This window comes from Lepisma saccharinum, chromosome 13 (genome assembly GCF_977018435.1).
Source record: "Lepisma saccharinum chromosome 13, izLepSacc3.1, whole genome shotgun sequence".
In the NCBI taxonomy this organism is placed as follows: domain Eukaryota; kingdom Metazoa; phylum Arthropoda; class Insecta; order Zygentoma; family Lepismatidae; genus Lepisma; species Lepisma saccharinum.
The window spans coordinates 70,338,968-70,359,292 of NC_139241.1; the positions used below are offsets into that span (position 1 = coordinate 70,338,968).

Below are 20,325 nucleotides of genomic sequence, written 5' to 3' on the forward strand. Positions count from 1 at the left end.
CTTACCACGTTTTTGTGGAGTTCGCAATGTGCCTGACAACTTGAAACGCATTTCCCTTACAATGTACGTTTGTTGAGCTCGCCCTTCGTATCGGCAACGCCTCATATGTAGTGACATATTTACTCTTAATTGTAAATAATATCATTTATAATAACTTGTACACCCAATGGCAAAAGAAACAGTAGACAAATTGTCCATCACCAGTTTCATTCGGTCTGTATTACACAATGTGATGACAATGAATGGCAATAATGACGTCAATAAGCAGAGAACAATGCCTGCTTCGAACCAACATAGATTCACTCCTTAAAGCAACACAGGATGTAGAATAAACGAGTAATGAAAATAGCGGTGGACAATTTGCCTACCATTATCTTTGCCGTTGACTGTACGTAAGTAGCCCTACAGTCTACTGCTCAGTTCTCTGTTTCCGTCTGAACCCTCTCAGTATTTACTATATATTGTAGTTACGGTGTTCATTCTTCATAATAGACTGTAGACATTTAGACCCAGAATTTTACTGCTGCTATAGCGCTACAATTTTCGTCCTGTAACTTTCTTTTACTGCACTATTCTCCCTGCAAACCTATCTGCGATATGTTCGATTGTGAATGACTACTGATTCCAAAATCAAATCTACCATTTCAACTGCTGAAATTTGGTGGTTAACATATTGAGCTAATAAAGCTCCTAGTAAAAAATAATAAAAAAAAGGGGGGACGCCACAAAACATTTTACCCAGGGGCCTCAACAAACCTTTATACGGCCCTACCAGTACTCCCAAAACATAACAAGAATGTCTAATGTGCAAAAACTTGTGTTTGTTTTTAATAAGGTGCTTTTTGCATTTTGATATCTAATACATATATTGACACACAAGACAAAATCAAGACGGAGAGGGTTAGATAACGAAACGAGACTGTACAAAGTCCATTGGAACCTAGTGATCCGTTCATTTGAATCGAACCAATGAACAGTTCATTTGAACCGGACGAACTGTTCATCGAGAACAGTTCTTCGACGAACGTCTCATCTATGACTGAGCGTTCCACTCATGAATGGCTACAAAAATGACCTAGAGGCGGTTAAACCTACCATTGTTTCAACAATAAATCCGAAGTTACTCATCACAGCGACAGCGTAGTAGGTGGAAAGTTCCAAGTACGCCAAGCCATTTGTTCGCAAGAATTTCCATTCTTCGAGCCTCACCATTGTCCTCCGAAGCAGGAAACTCTAAATTATAAAAAAAAGAACCGGGTAATTATGCTTTTTTTTTCGTTTGTTTAATTTGAAGGTCATTGCTAAAAGCTTTGAAAGCGAAAGTGCCAACTGTCATTAAATGATCCAGAATACTAATTATCAGAGGCGAAGATATAGTACAAGCAATGCAAGCACTGCTTGCATAATTCGAATATCATTTAATGTACTTAATGTTCTAACCGTATTTAGTTTCCATCGCACTCGATTTCGCGAAAAAATGCGGCCGCAAACTCCCCCAGCAGCTCTGTAGCAAGCACCAGCCTCAATGCTTGCAGCCGTTCTGCGGGAAAATAAGGCCTCCGAAGGAGTCACATGGCGAAGCGTGAAATTTTGGTGGAACCCGTCCACAAAGCTTCTACAAAAAGCTGTGCTTTCCGAGCTTGCGTGATTCCCGAAAATAGCCGAGTTCAACCGAAAGCAGAAGGATTCATCTATGGGTACGTTGCCAGCAAAAAACTAGTAACGAATATTTGTCTTCATGAACACGTAAACAAGATCGCAAATATAATAATAATTGTTAGTCATAAAATAACTAAAAGAAGTTATTATCACTGTTCTAAATTCCATATATATCATATTATATTACAAATTATTTTAGATTTCGCGAAATATAAAACGCGTAAAAAAAGTTGACATTGGGAGTTGGGGCAGTGGAATTTCTGCACCCCCGTGAAGAGTTTTCTCAGGGAGGGAGGGAAGATTGGACGGACCTTGGTCCCGCACCCTGCTTCCTGGTCGGTCCAGCTCAAATTACGCCAGAAGTGATGACCACTACCAGTGTTTGCAACTGCCAAATTATTTACGCAGTAATTCAAGTGAGCTCTTTCACAAATTTTACAATCAATAAATTGACTGCTTTTGAATAAAACTTGGGGTGAAAATAAAGCTATCTGAGAAAGAACTATCTACTGATATTTGTACAGTGTCTCTCAAAAGTTTTAGGACAACGACATTTTAAACTAGGCAACCCAATTTATACAAGGCGTTGGTGGGTTGCGTGTAGAGTTAGGCTCAATTTCAGGGTTGCCACATGCACATTAGATATTTATAAAATATGCGAAAGAAAGATATCCAAATATTATTGCATAAAACTAGAAAAAAATCAGTATTACATTTGTTGCAATACACTCAGAAAGAAACAACGTCGATTTTCTAGTATTTCATTGTTGATGAGTCTACACAAAGGCAAAGTGGAGAGAGAGGAAACGAAAGGGAACAAAGGAGAGGAAAAAGAGAAAGCAAAAGGAGAAGAGGAAAAGTAAAGAAGGGAAGAAAATAGAGGAAAGAGGAAGTGGATAGGAGAAGTAATGAATGGAAAGGAAAAAGATGCGAGGAGAGATGAGGAAAATGGAGGAAAGAGGAGAAAAGAGAGGAAGGAAAGCGAGGTGATAGAAGAGGAGGAAAGGAGTTTGGAGAGGAGAGGAGGAGACGAGAAGAGGGAAGTGGAGAGTAGAGTAAAAGAGAGAAAGAGAGAAGAACGAAAAGATGAGGAGAACAGTGCCGTGGAGTCGGAAATATAAGACAGGAGAGGAGATAAGAGGAGTGGAGAAGAGTGGGATGAAGACAAGTGGCGAGAAAAGTAGGGAAGGCGGTATGAGATAAAAATAGAGGAGAAGGACGGGAGAGAAGAAGGAGAAGGAGAAGTTAAGAACAGAAGGGACTGGAGACGAGAGGAGAGAAGGGGTAGTTGCAGAAAATACGTCTCGGCGTCAAGAACTGATGCATTGATAAAATTATCGACATGAAACATTCATTAACATTTTATAATGTATTGGAGAATGTATTAGATCGGTGCGAAATTCCTTTTGGCCGAGTTCAGAGCAAGCTAAAATTTTCCACGTAATATCTTTGATTTTACCTGCGATTATACCACTAAAAACATGAATGTAATTTTCATATTTATAAGAATTATCCAATTTTTCTTCTCTTCTCGGTTCGTTGAAATTGAAATTTTGTTAATTAACATTTCCCCTCCTCCCATCGTTAATTCCAAACTGAATCATGGACAATGAACGCAATGGGATATGTCTAAAACGTACGAAAAGTTTCTGCCACCGGAGGGGTTTGAACCTAAGACCATCAGATTATCAATCCTTAACGGTAACCACTACCCCAGAAGCTTTCGCTCCTGAACACAGGTAGAAGGAGCTGACCCATATGAAATGCAGATCCAACCCCCCTCCTACATGTCATGTGTAAAGAATACTTGTTTGTTACAAAGAAAACGAAGGTAATACGACTCGGCGAAAACATTTAATGGAGAATTGCACATGATGGAAACTTTTCAGTCGATATTTGTGAAGGTATCTTTGCATTGAACTCGAGTGGAAAAAGGGGTAATATTAGTGTGTCCTGAATTGCCATAAATATAAATGTTATTTCATTAATATTTGTCAATGTCTTTGAAGCAGAACACAATTATCGTTAGAGTATCATAATTCAAGATCTGATACGTGCAAATATCCCTTTGATCGTGTGTCAATTCATTTAAATGTTTTTTTTTAGTAAATTCAAGTTTTAGGACAATCTAGTCACTATACACTATTATTACAAATAATGTGGCCATGCTCTTGTTTAATAGAAGGAGAAATATTTTTAAAAAGAAAAAGAAAGAACACTTCATAAGGAGGATCGAACCTAGGACCGCTTACAATGCTCTCAAGAACTCTAACCAATACACTACGTCCTTAATCATTCTGTCGCCTCAATATTGTAAACGTTATCCTGAAAAAAAAAACCAATACTCTCATATTGCTCTGTACTTCTATAATTACTTTATACACATGCATTTGAAATCTTACTCTGAATTTCTTTCTTCGTATTAGTATATCTAAGGTTGTGAATATATTTTGTTTGTAATTTTATAACGGTTACATGAACATCTACGAAATAGTTCCTTAGAACTTGGTATCTGTAAAGAGATACATTCAAGTTTTCAAATGATTTTAGACCACTAGATTTTGGCAAGGGATTATGTGTGATCCGTGTCCAGTCATCATTGCTGAAACAAACGTTTGAAAACTCTGTGGAATTTTCATTCTGAGATAAGTTGCCTTACTTGCTACATGTACGCGAACTACACTCTGTCCCACTTATCTCTGGAGCAGGTGAACAAAACAAGTATCTGAGCAGCGATGAACACATGAGAGGAACGGGATTGCGTGGAGGGAGGAGATCCACTGCAGTTACCAGCCTTTCCAGCAGCGTGTACAGCCTCGCTCTGTCCACTCGATCCTCCTTCCCCTCTTTCCCCTTCTCTTCCGATTTGCGCGACTTTGCTCCAGACATGCTGGAACAGGGCACAGTTAATTGTGTGCCACACATTTAATTCTTATTCAATGTTGTCAATTTGCATTCAGGGGGTAGTTTCACAGTTACAAACTATTTTGGCCTTGATAAGAAGTTTAGTGTAAATAATCATTTTGTTTATATATTATTTTAAAATTGAGGTCTATGGTTGAAATCCTCATATTTAGGGCTTGAACTCGTCACCTAAGAGGTTGAAGACCCGTCCTGTTCTTTGTGCGTGACCATCTTTTTATTTTGCTATTCATTATTCATCCTCATTCTCGCGATTAGCCAAATGTAAAATAAGAAAAGTCCTCCTCCGTGATCGTGCGGTCTAAGGCGCTGTGCTTTGAACTCCGACTGCGGGACGGCATGTGTTCGAGTCCGCCAGGGTTCAGTCTCTGGGATCTCAGCCTGTATATAGGACCGGTGACAACCCACCACCGTGAGAAAATTGGGGAGCTATGAGTGTGTACCGTAACCCGGTCTCGTAAATCTCCTATGGGGGATGTTCCTGGGTAAACAAAAAATAGTCGATCAGACAATTCGATTATCGAAGGCGATAAAAGAACTTCCGGTTTGACCAAGTTTCCAATATAAGCTAGTGGAATAGAGATTGTCTTCGAGCTTACTTTGTTAAAAAGGAGCGGATACAAAATGGATCACTTGAAATTTTTAAGTGACAGAGAATTAAAGATACCTCGAAGAAATTGACCAGTTCCCGGAGCCATTGGATGAAGATTTATGAAACAATAGAAATCTTTACTGAGACAATGTTGATCCTCTACCAATGGTTTCGTTTTTTTTTGTTTTTTTTTGTTTTGAGTTGATGTTTTAGTCCACTTTGTGCACAGTAAGGCTAATCGGGACTGGACCTAGAGTTTAAGTGGAATCCGAACCACTATGTGCCTCGACCGGGTATCGAACCCAATGGTTTCGTTGGTATATACATTAAACAAGAAAGTTGATTCGCTTATAAATTAAGTAACAGACTTTTTATATTAAAAAAGAAGTAAATAATAATAAATTCTTAAAGGTAAACGGAAGATTAAATACACCCATGAAAAACAAAGATATTCTGCTTAGCCTAATAGTTATAAAGTGCACATTTTATTTCTCATTAATAAAACCACAGATCAATTTTTACATTCGATATCTGGTGGAGGCACAATGTGGCTTAAACTCTAGGTTGAGTCCCGAATAGTCTTACTGTGCATAAAGTGTACTTAAAACAAAAAAAACTGAAATGTACTCTGATTATATCAGAATGGATAATTTTTCGATATTGTGTATCACTAGAACACAGCTCTCTTAATTGTTCTTTCTTCCACAGATAAAAACATGCATGGTTGTAAAAATTTACATCTTTTAAATTTGTTATGCCAACATATGTGCGTTAAAAAATTATAATTTAAAAACACTTAAATATTTCATTGGGTTTATTTAACGGCGATGAAGTGACGTGTCTAGGGCCTACTTTCTCATGTCGTGGTTCACAGTTTTTTTGCATTACTGCCTGAATCCACTGAGTTTTCGTATCTAGTCTATCGAAAAAAGATTCACAGATACTTGAGAAAAATTATTCGTTCTGGACCTCATATTGCAACCAACAGCCACGCAACGATTGTCGTCTTTTCTGCAAGATATTACCCTTACATCTTTATAATCCATGTTACTCTTTCAAAACCATAAGTAGGGTCCCGCCCGTGCCGAACAGGAACGAAATTGTAAACATCAGGTGAATAACCCATAATGGTTGAGGGTTCGACGTGCCGACCCCACGTCACTCCATCTGGTTGAAGATCACTAGGAAGGATTGTGGGAGGAAGACTGGCAGTCGGGAGATAGGCCAAGGCCCTTCGAGAGCTGTTGAGCCATGCGTTATTGTTATTATTAAAATAAGAAAAACAAGGGAATGAGGAAAAATTAATAAAAAAATATTTATCTATATTAAACCAACCATTCAATTTTATTTTGTTTTTCATGGATCGGTTGCCCTACTACGCGGTAATCCCAATAAGTATCTTACATGTTACACGATAAAGCACGTATTACTATCCGAATACTCATTCAATAAGCATTTTTGTTTGCCAGGAATCATTACTTATTGCATGTTGAGCTAGTGCCCACCTAGCCGCTTCTGATGAAATATATTATTCTTCAGATTGTCTTTAAAATTCGACTCTGGTCACTTGTAATTTGCTGGGTGTAGACGCTGTGCATCGACGCACAATGTTTTGCGATAACAAGCGACCTTGTGAAGCGTGACTCATGAACGCGAACAAGCTAGGCTACCAAGCTTATCTGCCTTTGAATACCAAGACATTTTTTTAACCTTTCCCGAACGCGATTCCTACTGTAGAAGCATATACTGTATATATTATCCCAAAAGAGCAAGAAAGGAAATTCAACCAATGTTCTCCCGTCGTATAAAACCAAATATTATCTATTAAACGAAAAGTTCACGATTGTCAATAAACGGTTTAACCAATCTGAGCTTTCAGGAACTTTTCACGCATAATTCCACTGTCTAGGCCAATGACAGAAAAGCAAGCAATACTTTTATTTATTCTTTAAATCAATTAAAGGAATGTGTAAGAATTTATAAGAAATAAAAAGCGGAACGGAATGACTGTTGTTCTACCTTAAAAATTGTTGTTCTTCGAAATAGTAAAATAAGAAGGATTTAATCCAACACCTTAACACACTGTTCCACGACTCTCTATTGACTAACACTGTCAAATGTGATGTGATTTTATGAATACAATTTTCCGCCTGTTTACGTATAACGTCTCGCACATTTGACAGTTCGCAAACGTTTTTGCAAATGCTGTAATTATTTCGTGTTACCATACGTAACAGCAAATACATTTCATAAGACTGTTCTGGACACGAGACTTGAGTCAGAAAACAAGCATTTCATATGTTGCAGTATCACAAGAAGAGAACATCGCCCTGCAATGTTCAAGACTCAAGATATTTTTCATTAATAATGTCTAATCAACATAAGTTAGAAGAAGTAACTAGCATTTTCACAACAACTACCAATATTCTTGTTTTTCTTCATCACTTCCAAAATATGTTCTCGAAGATAGCTGCTATACTACAAAAAAAAATCAAAATTAAAGTAAAATTCAACAACATGTATATCCAAGGACATTTACAATATTGGAGGAACAGAATACTTAAACCTTATTGATTCTACGGAAGGTAAGGGCGTGGTGTAGTGGTGTCGGCCCCCGTGGTGTAGTGGTTAGCACATCGCGCTATGACGCCGGGGTCCTCGGGTTCGAATCCCGGCTCGAGCATGGATGTTTGTGATTGTCTGTCCTGAAATTGAGAATTGAATGAAATGATATGGGCTGCTAGCGGTCCCAGGTTCGATCCTCCATACGAGGTGTTCTCTTTTATTTAATTCTCCTTCTATTAAACAAGAGCAAGGTGACATTATTTGTAGTAGTAGTGTAAGTGGTTACATTGTTCTACATCTGGAATTTGCTAAAAAAACAACAACAAATAAATGAACTGACACACGTTCAAAGGGATATTTTCACGTATCAGATCTTGAATTATGATAATCTAACGATAATTGTGTTCTGCTTCAAAGACATTGACAAATATTAATGAAATAACCATTTATATTTGTGGCAATTCAGGACACACTAATATTACCCCTTTTTCCACTCGAGTTCAATGCAAAGATACCTTCACAAATATCGACTGAAAAGTTTCCATCATGTGCAATTCTCCATTAAATGTTTTCGCCGAGTCGTATTACCTTCGTTTTCTTTGTAACAAACAAGTATTCTTTACACATGACATGTAGGAGGGGGGTTAGATCTGCATTTCATATGGGTCAGCTCCTTCTACCTGTGTTCAGGAGCGAAAGCTTCTGGGGTAGTGGTTACCGTTAAGGATTGATAATCTGATGGTCGTAGGTTCAAACCCCTCCGGTTGCAGAAACTTTTCGTACGTTTTAGACATATCCCATTGCGTTCATTGTCCATGATTCAGTTTGGAATTAACGATGGGAGGAGGGGAAATGTTAATTAACAAAATGTCAATTTCAACGAACCGAGAAGAGGAGAAACATTGGATAATTCTTATAAATATGAAAATTACATTCATGTTTTTAGTGGTATAATCGCAGGTAAAATCAAAGATATTACGTGGAAGATTTTAGCTTGCTCTGAACTCGGCCAAAAGGAATTTCGCACCGATCTAATACATTCTCCAATACATTATAAAATGTTAATGAATGTTTCATGTCGATAATTTTATCAATGCATCAGTTCTTGACGCCGAGACGTATTTTCTGCAACTACCCCTTCTCTCCTCTCGTCTCCAGTCCCTTCTGTTCTTAACTTCTCCTTCTCCTTCTTCTCTCCCGTCCTTCTCCTCTATTTTTATCTCATACCGCCTTCCCTACTTTTCTCGCCACTTGTCTTCATCCCACTCTTCTCCACTCCTCTTATCTCCTCTCCTGTCTTATATTTCCGACTCCACGGCACTGTTCTCCTCATCTTTTCGTTCTTCTCTCTTTCTCTCTTTTACTCTACTCTCCACTTCCCTCCACTTCTCCTTCCACTCGTCTCCTCCTCTCCTCTCCAAACTCCTTTCCTCCTCTTCTATCACCTCGCTTTCCTTCCTCTCTTTTCTCCTCTTTCCTCCATTTTCCTCATCTCTTCTCGCATCTTTTTCCTTTCCATTCATTACTTCTCCTATCCACTTCCTCTTTCCTCTATTTTCTTCCCTTCTTTACTTTTCCTCTTCTCCTTTTGCTTTCTCTTTTTCCTCTCCTTTGTTCCCTTTCGTTTCCTCTCTCCACTTTGCCTTTGTGTAGACTCATCAACAATGAAATACTAGAAAATCGACGTTGTTTCTTTCTGAGTGTATTGCAACAAATGTAATACTGATTTTTTTCTAGTTTTATGCAATAATATTTGGATATCTTTCTTTCGCATATTTTATAAATATCTAATGTGCATGTGGCAACCCTGAAATTGAGCCTAACTCTACACGCAACCCACCAACGCCTTGTATAAATTGGGTTGCCTAGTTTAAAATGTCGTTGTCCTAAAACTATTGAGAGACACTGTACATGGCATAGAAGTAAATCGTATACATTCTGCATTTTATGAGCACAAGAATATGTTTTAATGATTGATTGATTGATTTGTTGTTTTAAGTCCACTTTATGCACAGTAAGGCTAATCGGGACTGGACCTACAGTTTAAAATGGGATCTGAAACACTTGTGCCTCCACCGGGTATCGAACCCAGAACCCCTTGATTACAAGGCGACGACACTACCACTGCGCCATCGGGGAGGCCCGAATATGTTTTAAGTTCTATTATTATGACGCAAGTGGTGTTCCCAGGGTCTTTTTACGGTCCACATTTTGTCATCTTTTCCTTCCTTTGACGTTTTTTCTTAGATATACTGGGCCAAAAGGGGGTTATGTCTACCATCCACCCCCCCCCCTTCACCCCGGGCACGCCATTGAATGACACTTTATTACTTAAATATTAATGTACATACTCGTTCTGCTGAAATGATTCTGATTCCTCCGCGTAATTTGTATCTCCATACTGATATATCTTTCCTTTGTGACGGATAAAATTAAGGAAATAGGTTGGTATCACTTTCTGTTGTTTCAGAGATTTTCAATTTGATCTTGTGTGGATGCTTGTATTTGCAGTTGTGGAAAGCGCGTGGGATAGTGTGAGTGTTTGTTGCTTCGTGTTTTGTGCTGTGAATTTATCGGAATGAACGCGTATTTAGGAACGGTTGATATGAAGTGCGGGTGTATTATTGAGCAATTGAAAATTGCTTCGTTTAGCTCGAGAGAGATAAGTGTTAAAATGAAAATCGTGGAAGGGGGTCGACCAACACCAAGAGTTTGAAATTTATTGTGGTGAGTACATCGTCTATGCATGTGTTTCTTTGCTTTGAAATGAATTTTTTATTGTTTGTGTTTAACTTTTTATTTAGTGTTTAAGTTACTCCAATGCGGTTTTAGGGTGCCCAAAAATACTAAATTACATCATGCAGCGTAAAATAAACAAATGATTCCCATTTTTTTTTATCTAAATCGGTTTGGTCACCGTTTGACCATATTAAATAATAATGAACAAATAAAGGTACTAATAAGTAAGTAAGAAATTCCGTCTCCCTTTAGTCGTATGCGGAAAGTTCGCATATGCAAAACGTTTAATATCATATGAATAACGTTACCTGGATTTTTTTAAAAAAGTAAATGTGACGTTTGCGGATCATATGGTTTATTTTTAGTACAGTCACTTTATTACGATATTTTGACAAATCCAGCGACTGGGTAAATGAGGCTATAAACCTTGAATCTTTCCCCTCGGCATGTCGTTGTACTACATGTTTTGTTGTACTGAAACATTGCTTGCCTCCTTCGTAAGACTACGCTTCGCTACTGCTAATTATGTTATTTTGCGAGCGGGAAAATTCGACAGAATCGCATGAGCGGCGATAGTCACATGTGTTCTCATTAATTGCTGGCCGGAAATCGTTCTCAGGCGCGTGTGCAAGGGTGTTGAGGCTTAGGAAGATGAGCACTTCCTTGCAGACGCACAAAACATTCACACGCAGCCTATCTGGATGAAGTGAGGTTTTATTTTGTCCTGTAAATATAAACAGCCACGCAGACGAGAGGGCGAACTTCAGTGTTGCAGGAAAACGAGGCTCTGGCGTCTGAGCCTAGTCAGTACAATCTTCTGTATGTTTTAATTTGATTTTATGCCTCTTTTCACTAGTCGCGAAGATGAAGATGAGTGATGATATGGTGAAATTGATGAAGGGGCACTCACAAAGAACACCCATGCCGGGATTCGAACCCGGGACCTCTAACGTCGTAACGCGCTGTGTTAATAAGGTGAGGTGTGACAATTTCGCACCAGGCATGCATTATACCGGGTGTTTCATAAAGGACTTGACAACTTTGTAATTATATACAAATTTATTCACACGACTTACAGAGCTGGTTTTGGTGTCATTTTGTATCAAAATACATCACGTTTTTACCCTATAAGTTAGTAAGGTTCAATGTGAATTCCATTTGTAATTTGGCAGACATCTCATCTGAAGTCTATTTCTTGCCAAACCCGCTGCAGCATCTCAGGCGTAACTTCCTCAACTGCATCGTAGATTCTTGCTCTGAGATCAGCGAGTGTAGCAGGTAGGGGTGGTCTGAAAACTTTATTCTTGATAAATCCCCATTAGTAAAAATCAAGAGGTGTCAGGTCTGGTGAACAAGGTGGCCATTCAATTGGCCCACCTCGACCTATCCACTGATTTGGAAAGCGGTTACCCCGGAAATCCCGGACGTTTTTGAGGTAGTGTGGCGGTGCGCCGTCTTGCTGGAAGTGAATTTGCAAACTCTGCAAACACTCGCTGGAAACCAGTGAAGGCAGCCATTTTGGTACAACTGTCACTAGCACTAGCGGTGGTGTGATTCGGAACTAAGCTACTATGTGAGTCAAAACTTGATGTATTTTGCTACAAAATGACACCAAAACCAGCGTGTGAATAAATTTATATATAATTACAAAGTTTTAAAGTCCTTTATGAAACACCCTGTATTTAAATATCGTCGGAATGGGCACTGCTACTAAAGAAAATCCACGCATAATTTCAGGGTATGAGTATTACCGTGTTTAAAAATATGATGAATAAGTATTTACAGAATCTCATGGATTCCTTATGGAGAAAAAACTTCAAATTGAAGTCTCGGATAAACAAATGGGAGTTTCGACTCTTTCTAGCGAAAATATCATCTTCAATGGATCCTCTACCCGATCATATGTTTTTTTCAGCCATCGGAAGTTTGATATTCTCAAGAAAACGAATAAAATAATTCTAAACATTGTTTTACTTTCAACAGTACTTGCAAATTTTATTACTCACAGTGCGAACGAAATTCTACAAAGTTTTATTGTTCCATTCGATGATTGATTGTTGATTGATTCATTTTTCTTCGCTTTTCCGCCACTTTTGACTAATCGCGAAGATGAAGATGAGAGTAATGATATGATGAAATTGATGAAGGGACACACACACAAAGTACATCCATACCCAGGCCGAGATTCGAATCCAGGACCCTTGGTGTCGTAGCGCGCTATCCTAACCACTCCGTCACGGAAGTTGGCATTATTTCATTCATGTAGTATTGTGCAACTTCTTTCGGTGTACAAATTTATTGCACTAACTTTTATGCGGTTAACTGTTACTCGCTGGCCAGTAGCTCAGCTACACGTCCAATTGAACTGAATTGAAAGTTTGAGGCAACACGCAGTGTGTGTTTATATATCTACATGTACTGATTCGACACAGGTATTTGTCACTTTCACAAGACTGACATCAACATCAAGACGCGTCAGCACCGAATGGAGAATGAATGATTAATGAGTCTTCCACGCTTTGCAAACGTGCACATTACAGATGCACTTTTGGGAATGCAACATTAATAAACCTCTCGGCAGGTGGCAGCACAGGAGAGTAACAAAGGTGAACGCTGCTCGTGTGCGGCGCTGCTGTTGCACGCGTCACAGCTTTAGAAGATGATATACTCAAGTCATCGCCCTATTGCACTGTACAACATTCACTGAGGTACTGATTACATTACATACGTGATTGTTTATCTTGTAGTTTACTGTTCTTAGAAGCATATGAACACAATTTTTGATGTAACGTTTCGGGTGATTACACGTTCCTTCATCAGATAATAATTTTTAAGTTTGATTCGTTGTTGCAGTTATAACAATGGTATAAATTTAACAAAATTAAAAGAAACACAATTAATATTAGATTAGATCTTCATTTAAAATAATAATAATAATTTGCTTGTTTCACAGTTAAGTTGTTATGTTTCAACAATCTAACATTATTGGCAAGATTCAGTGGCGGCGAAATGGGAGGGGGGAAGTTGCCCCCACACTTTTTGCCGCTTTCTCTCCCGCACTATGCTAAACCTTATGTATCAAGGGAAAGTTAACTGTTCTTGCCCTCACACTTTTGGCATCTTGCTCCCCCCCCCCCCCCCCGAGTTTTGAAACCCAATCGCCGCCACTGGCAAGATTCATTGTGTAACTTCATCCAGCCCGTAGATAGATAGTTTGGCGCCCTAGGGAGGATTGCGGTTTGGTGCTGTCCCATCCCGCACCACCATGCACCAGCATTTTTTATGCATTCTTCAATAATTTCTTCTTAAAACATGGTTTGTGATATTTACATGCTACAAATTTTGAAATAAGAAAACTAATGGAAACTTATTACAAATAATATAAGTTACATTTAAAGATTCGTTGTTTGCATTTCTGATTTAGAAACAAAGTTTAGCACATTTCAGAATATTTAGTTGTGTCTTAGTAACAGAAAATTCCAGCGGTGTGTTAGCAGAATATAAGCCTACAAGTAAAAGAGAAAGAAATGTTAAGAACAATAATTAAAATAAATTATACAATGCGCAGAATGTTCTTGGTAGACAATTTTGTAATTGAAAAAATAATATTGTTCAAAAGTATGTGTTACACATTATTGTAAGTAAAATTTACAAACTACGGTATGCATTTGTTGCCATTTCTTTTTTTAAATGGTCTGACTGCATCTTTTGTATTTTTGCTAAATTTGTGTCATTTTTAAAACTATAACAATCAATAACACTTAAACTAACCTCACGAAGGGAGCTTGTGTTGTGTTGTACCGAAACTTTACATCAATTGTGTTCATATGCTTGTAAGAACCGTAAACTACAAGAGAAACCATTCTACAATTCAAGGAATACGCTACATACATGAAAACTAGACGTGGCTGGAAGAAGTTAAGTCGGGTAACAGTTTCATGCATCGGAGACACATTTCTTCAATTTTACACAAGAAACTACTTACGGAAATGAGTTTCTCCAAGGTTTACAACCTCCGTCGATAAATATTCTTCCTAAAACTTCATCCTACAATGCAGCAGAACAATAAATAATCACTTTTCATGTAATAATATTGCGCATTTTGTGAAAATCGACAACATCATGCCGTTGTTTCCAAGATGTACCTGCAGATGGCTCTAGCGTCGGAAGTCACGCGATCTCGCTAGTGGAATCAGGGTTTCCAAACGCGCGATTTTTTTCGAGAAACTCAATTTTTTTTTCTTCGAGAATAGCGCGGTTTTTTGTCGAGAAAGGAAAATGGTTTTTCGATGAATTTAGGGGTGAAATGGGTGCTAATGGAACCTAACCTAACAGGCCTAACCTAACCTCGTGTGAATGGTTCGTGGGGCTACCCGTGGATGGTTTTTGGGGCTAACGTCAATGGTTTGTGGGGCTACCCGTGGATGGTTTTTGGGGCTAACGCCAATGGTTTGTGGGGCTACCCGTGGATGGTTTTTGGAGCTAACGTCAATGGTTTGTCGTGCTACCCGTGCATGGTTTTTGATCCCCGGTTTTTTACAACTTTCATGCACAATAGAGTTGGAAACATTGATATTCGAAAACAAAAGAAGCGTTACAATTCGCAAAGCAAGCGATATCGCACCGTGACGTGCTTTCCGTAGCATTAAGGAAAATGGTTTATTTTAGCAGAAAAAGTGTTTGTTTTCGTGCAAAAAGCATATTGGCACCTTCCACTATGTTCCGCAATACATAATTGGTAAGTACAAACCGCGAGAAAGACAAAATATCCGATTTAAATGTGTCTCCGATGCATGAAACTGTTACCGCTAAGTCCATATGTCACTAAATCTATGTCATATAGTCAAGTGCCAGACACCATAGGTGCCACCAGGGGGTGCTTAGGCACACCTTAGGTCAGGAGCCTCCCCCTTTTTGCAGCACCCCCAATTTTCATCTCAATAATGTAATTTAAAAAAAATAATAAGGAAAACAACATTTTCAGCAAATTGTTCATGACTATTTTCATTAATTTTCCTTGCATCCTGCTTGTTTTTAAGGAACGGATTTTCAATCCAACTGTAAATTGTGTGTCCAGTCTCGATTAGCCTATCAGAGCATAAAGTGGCCTAAAAAATGTGACAAACTTTGACAATACTTAGGGGACAACTGATTTTTTTAACTTCCTGTCTTTTTCTATTTAAAAAAAAAAAACTTGTTTCTGATAAATAACGAGCCTAGCATTTTGTTACATATAATTTTGCTTTTTATTGCCTGAACGAATGTAAAGGGTGATTCAGAAAAATGTTAACACTATACGAGAAATAGAAAATTTGCTTAAAGGAGGAAACTTTGCTGCAATGACACGAATTCATTCGTGTTTAGTGTGTTATACAGTATGTTTAGTTTGTGACAGTCTATTTGTTCAATGTAATTTAATCAAAGAAGTAAACGTAGACGGTAAGTAGTACATTTTCTATTTCACATATAGTGTTAATGTTTTCTTGAAACGCCCTGTATATCACGCTGTAAAAAGTTCATAGTACTATCTAATTCGTTGACTATATAATCTTAGTGTGTATGTGTCATTGGGAATTTTAAAAAAATATACCGGCTTAATTACTGCTGGCCGTTAGTACTACATGATATGCTTGATTACTTTTTTATCATGCTGTATTTATAAGGAGGTAATTCTGTTTTGTACACTGTTATGGTCGGGACATCTAGGGTCACTTTCTGGGGCATGACCCTTCAGTATATTAACATTGAAATTATGTAATTTAAAAATGCTCTGTTTTAGGTTTCGCTTCTGGCACTTCGGAGAATGGCTGGAAATCGTCGTGGACGACAGGTTGCCTACGTTCAGGGGAAGACTCGTTTACCTTCACTCCACGAACCCCACGGAATTCTGGGCAGCCCTTCTGGAAAAAGCCTACGCGAAGTAAGTAATAGTGACGTATCAGTGTTGCTGTATTAAGTGTAATACTGTCCCAATGTTTAAAACGGAAAAACTACCCAGATCGGTTGATTTGTCCAACTTATTCGCCCACTTCGTGAAATTGCTGTTTACCAATGATAGATTCGAGTGAAGGACATGGTAATACATGTTGGACACCTTTTCCAGCATCCTTGCGACAAGGTACGTGCTTATTTGAATTGTAATTGTAACTGTAATTGTGAAAAGTGGAAACATTACAAAACAAGCTGTTTCTGTTACGGACTTCCTGTTAGGCAATTTGCCGGGACCTGTTGCATGAAGGCGCCGTTGAGCGGCCGACGGTCTCGCCGGTAAACGACAGAAATAACCTCCCTGTATAGTAAGTTGCACAAGATAAGAACCAGACGGTGAACAATTAACATATTTAATAGAAACTGGACGTTATGTCCGAAACATTCAAGTACATTGAATCACGATACAGAAAGATTATACACAGAATACATCTGCTTACGGTTTATCTTCTTTTAGCCTTGTAGTCATAGGCTTAATACCTGGACCATATCAACCAAATTCGACACTGAATTGTATCCATAAAAATGCTCATGTGGTAGATTCCAGTAAGTATTGACAATCTTGGTAAAATTTTCGTTCCTCTTCGAAATGTATCCAATTTATTCACGAAATTAAATGGTGGGCAGATTGACACAATGGTGTTCAGTGACGAATTAATGTCCACAGAGGCTAACGGATGCCCTTTTTTCATTAGCTGTCGCCCCACTGCCCCATTAACAGGGCATCAACAGGCATGAAAGTCAAGAAAAAGTAAAGAAATCAAAATTTGGTCAACAAGTCAATAAAAAGTCAAGAATTTGTGCTTGTGAAGAATTTTTGCTATCACAATGACTGACTGATTTAGTTTATTTTTCTTCACTTTTCTGCCCCTATGACTAATGGCGAAGATGAGGATGAATGGTGATAAGATGGATGAAGAGACAATCACAAACATACAACACGAGCCCCACATAATATTATACCGGCTGCGAGTCCAGAAGCCAGAGCCTCGCTAAATGCAGTCCAAAATACATTAATAGTAGATAAAGCAAGCCTAATTCTTAGGGACATTGAATTTTCGCGATGCGCGAAATCGCGAAATGTAAAAAAAATATTCAATTTTGAACATTCTGCACGTAACTACACCCCAATGATGAAATATGCATGAGTTTTATTCGCGAAGTAATGCGAATACTTTTTTCGCGAAATAACCGTGAAATATCATCAAATTAAGTAGAAAACACGCAAAAACCGGCAATCGAGGTTGCGCACGCAAACTGTCGATTTGTAACGAAACGTTTGCCTAAAGTTTCCTACCACTAGCAGCTTAAGAACGTTTTATCTTCGATCACATCAGGAAGACGCTGCAAATTGGGATTTCCCATGCACATAATCTCAGTTCGAAAACTTCGTTCCCTGTCAAGCTGCATTTCTTTCTTCCCCCGAATATCTACTCAACTTCCAGTTTCATTGAACTTGCTAGCTGTAGCAGCGATAAGATTAGTCTGTTCCCGCACATCAAGGGAAACAATGGTGTCATTGGTGTTCAGTCATGAATGAATTTTGTTTATCATCATGTGATTTTTAACATGTGTTTGTGTATGTGCAGAAGTGATTATTTTATTTGTTGGACAGCAAGGATATCCTTTAAATACATACAATGAATAAATCACTTGAGATATGCAATTTAGAAATGAAGTGATTTTGTGTTGATGTTTTCTTTTTGGTTGGCAACTAAGTACTTGTGCATGTGTACAGTATATAAAAATGAAGTAGTTTATCAATTTATAGGTCTTTTGTATGTTGTTTCCTCTCATAATGAAAAAGTGTGTGCATTTTTTTTCACCGCTGGTATATACCGCTGATCTAACATTTTATTTACCGCTCCCCTCAGTTTTTATTTACCATAAATTTGTGTCCCTACTAATTCTCTTGTTAAATACAGCTTCAGTTGTTGCCTTAGTTGGCCTTTTCTTGGGGGGGGGTTCATTAAATAAATATATACTTTCTTAATTGCTAATTCTCAACTTTAGTTAAGTAGGGTTTGTACAAATAAAGCTTACAAAGAAAGACGAAAATAATGGTCAAGAAAAAATGAAGAAATTTGAATTCGTTATTTTGGTAGACACCCAGATTAAAAGTTTGTTAATTTTAGATGTCGTATCCGGGTGAGATTGTTTAATTTTGGAAGTAAAAGGAGCGGGGGGGGGTGCCCCCCTTTACATTCCCATTCAATCCACTCATGACACTGTTGAACTCCATAAACCAGGAACTCCTGTTATGCTCGCGCCACTGGCGATAATTTTCGAAACATGATTTTTGCCTGCGGATTATCTGGTTTCAAAGAACAAACTTGATTACCATTGAGCAAGCAAGGAAGTGGAGTCACGCCCCATAAAAATATCGTTACAAGTTTCCCCCCGCGATGTTTTCTTTGAACCCATAAACAGTCAAGAACCACACCCGACAAAGCTCCCCAGGTGTCCGCCATGTTTCTCACATTCCACGGTGGCGAATTCCCAGAAAAATATTCTCATGGTTACCAAAGATGTGACACCTTGTGCATCAGCCACAAGATCCTAATCTCGCTTAATGTTTGGGAACGTTACTTTTTTGTCTCGGCGGTTCACAAGAAAACGCGCAAGGCTCTGACAAATAAGCACTTCACACAAAGAAAGTGATAATTAAAAATATTTTCACCATTGTGTGGTTGTTTATGCTTTGGTGGGCAGGTTTTGGTCTTTTCTATGTTGATTTGGCAGGACGCTTCTTGGCCTTTTACCTGGCACCACTGACGCTGCTCTCCGATAAGAAAGAAGCTGAAGAATTGGCTCGATGTTGAAGACATCAACACCGTCAAATTAGCGTGTGAACGGTTGTTATTAATGACATTACTTTATCTATGAAAGTGGTAAGTCAAGAATCCTCTGAGGCGGATGAAACTTTGTTTCTTATCATTACTTTTTCTCTCATTGTTGACATATAATAACCTTGGAGTAATTAGCCTGATGGGAAAAGAAGCTTTAGTTCCGGTTTTTAGCGCCAGGGGTTGCTGACCATAATTTCATCTGCTTCCAAGGTGGAACTTTTATAGGTGGATCCGTCTAGAACTTATGTTTGGAAATTTTCGTCTCTCTCTCACAGTGTGTCCAAATCAACACTTTTGGATTTTTTCCAAATTAGAATAAAATCAAGAACGTATTGTTTTGATAGTCGTTTACAGAATAATATTTCAGCAGACTATTTAAAGAAAAACATAAATAAAATAAAATAAAATAAAATGTAAAATGCAGGAACCAAATCAGAACTTCATGTTTTCATTGTCTGTGACTTAATCCAAAGAATTACATGAGTCCATTAGATTTGAAAATTCCAAAAATGAGATTTTTTCATGTGAGAATGGAGATCATGCAACGTTAAATTCATGACTAAAATTTCCCCGTAATATTCAGATTAGTCATAAATGAAATGCATGAAAGATAATAATAATAACCCATGACACAACAGCCCATTGAGGGTCAGGGTCTACCCATCGACTACGGGCCGCACTCCCACCTGATTCTACTCTCACTCACTCGCCCGAGGAGGGAGATTATTCGACCAGTTAAGGAGTAACGTGTGGCCAGCACGACGAACCCCCAGTCGCTGTTGTAGGTTTCCAATACCGAGTTACGCTACTCATTCGTGCCTCTCCAATTTCCTCACGATGGTGGGTGGCCACCGGTCCCATACACAAGCCGAAATCTCAGGAGAAAAGTTATGATTCCCTATGGAAAATTGAACCTGGGCGTGTCCCGTAGCCGGAGCCCAAATCATGACGACTTAGACAGATTCTGAACCCCCCCCCCCACACACACAAACACACACAAAGCTACGTCTC

At 38.5% G+C, this 20,325-nt stretch overlaps 1 protein-coding gene across 2 annotated transcripts in view; it reads left to right on the plus strand.

Annotated features, from left to right (window-relative positions):
* LOC145997404 (calpain-9-like) overlaps positions 1-20,325 on the plus strand; it is a 219,654-nt gene that overhangs the window by 141,624 nt on the left and 57,705 nt on the right. For both annotated transcript variants that reach the window (XM_083134411.1, XM_083134413.1), the window contains exon 5: positions 16,257-16,397. In XM_083134411.1, the coding sequence (XP_082990537.1) occupies positions 16,257-16,397 (141 nt within the window). The remainder of the gene's footprint in view (positions 1-16,256; positions 16,398-20,325) is intronic.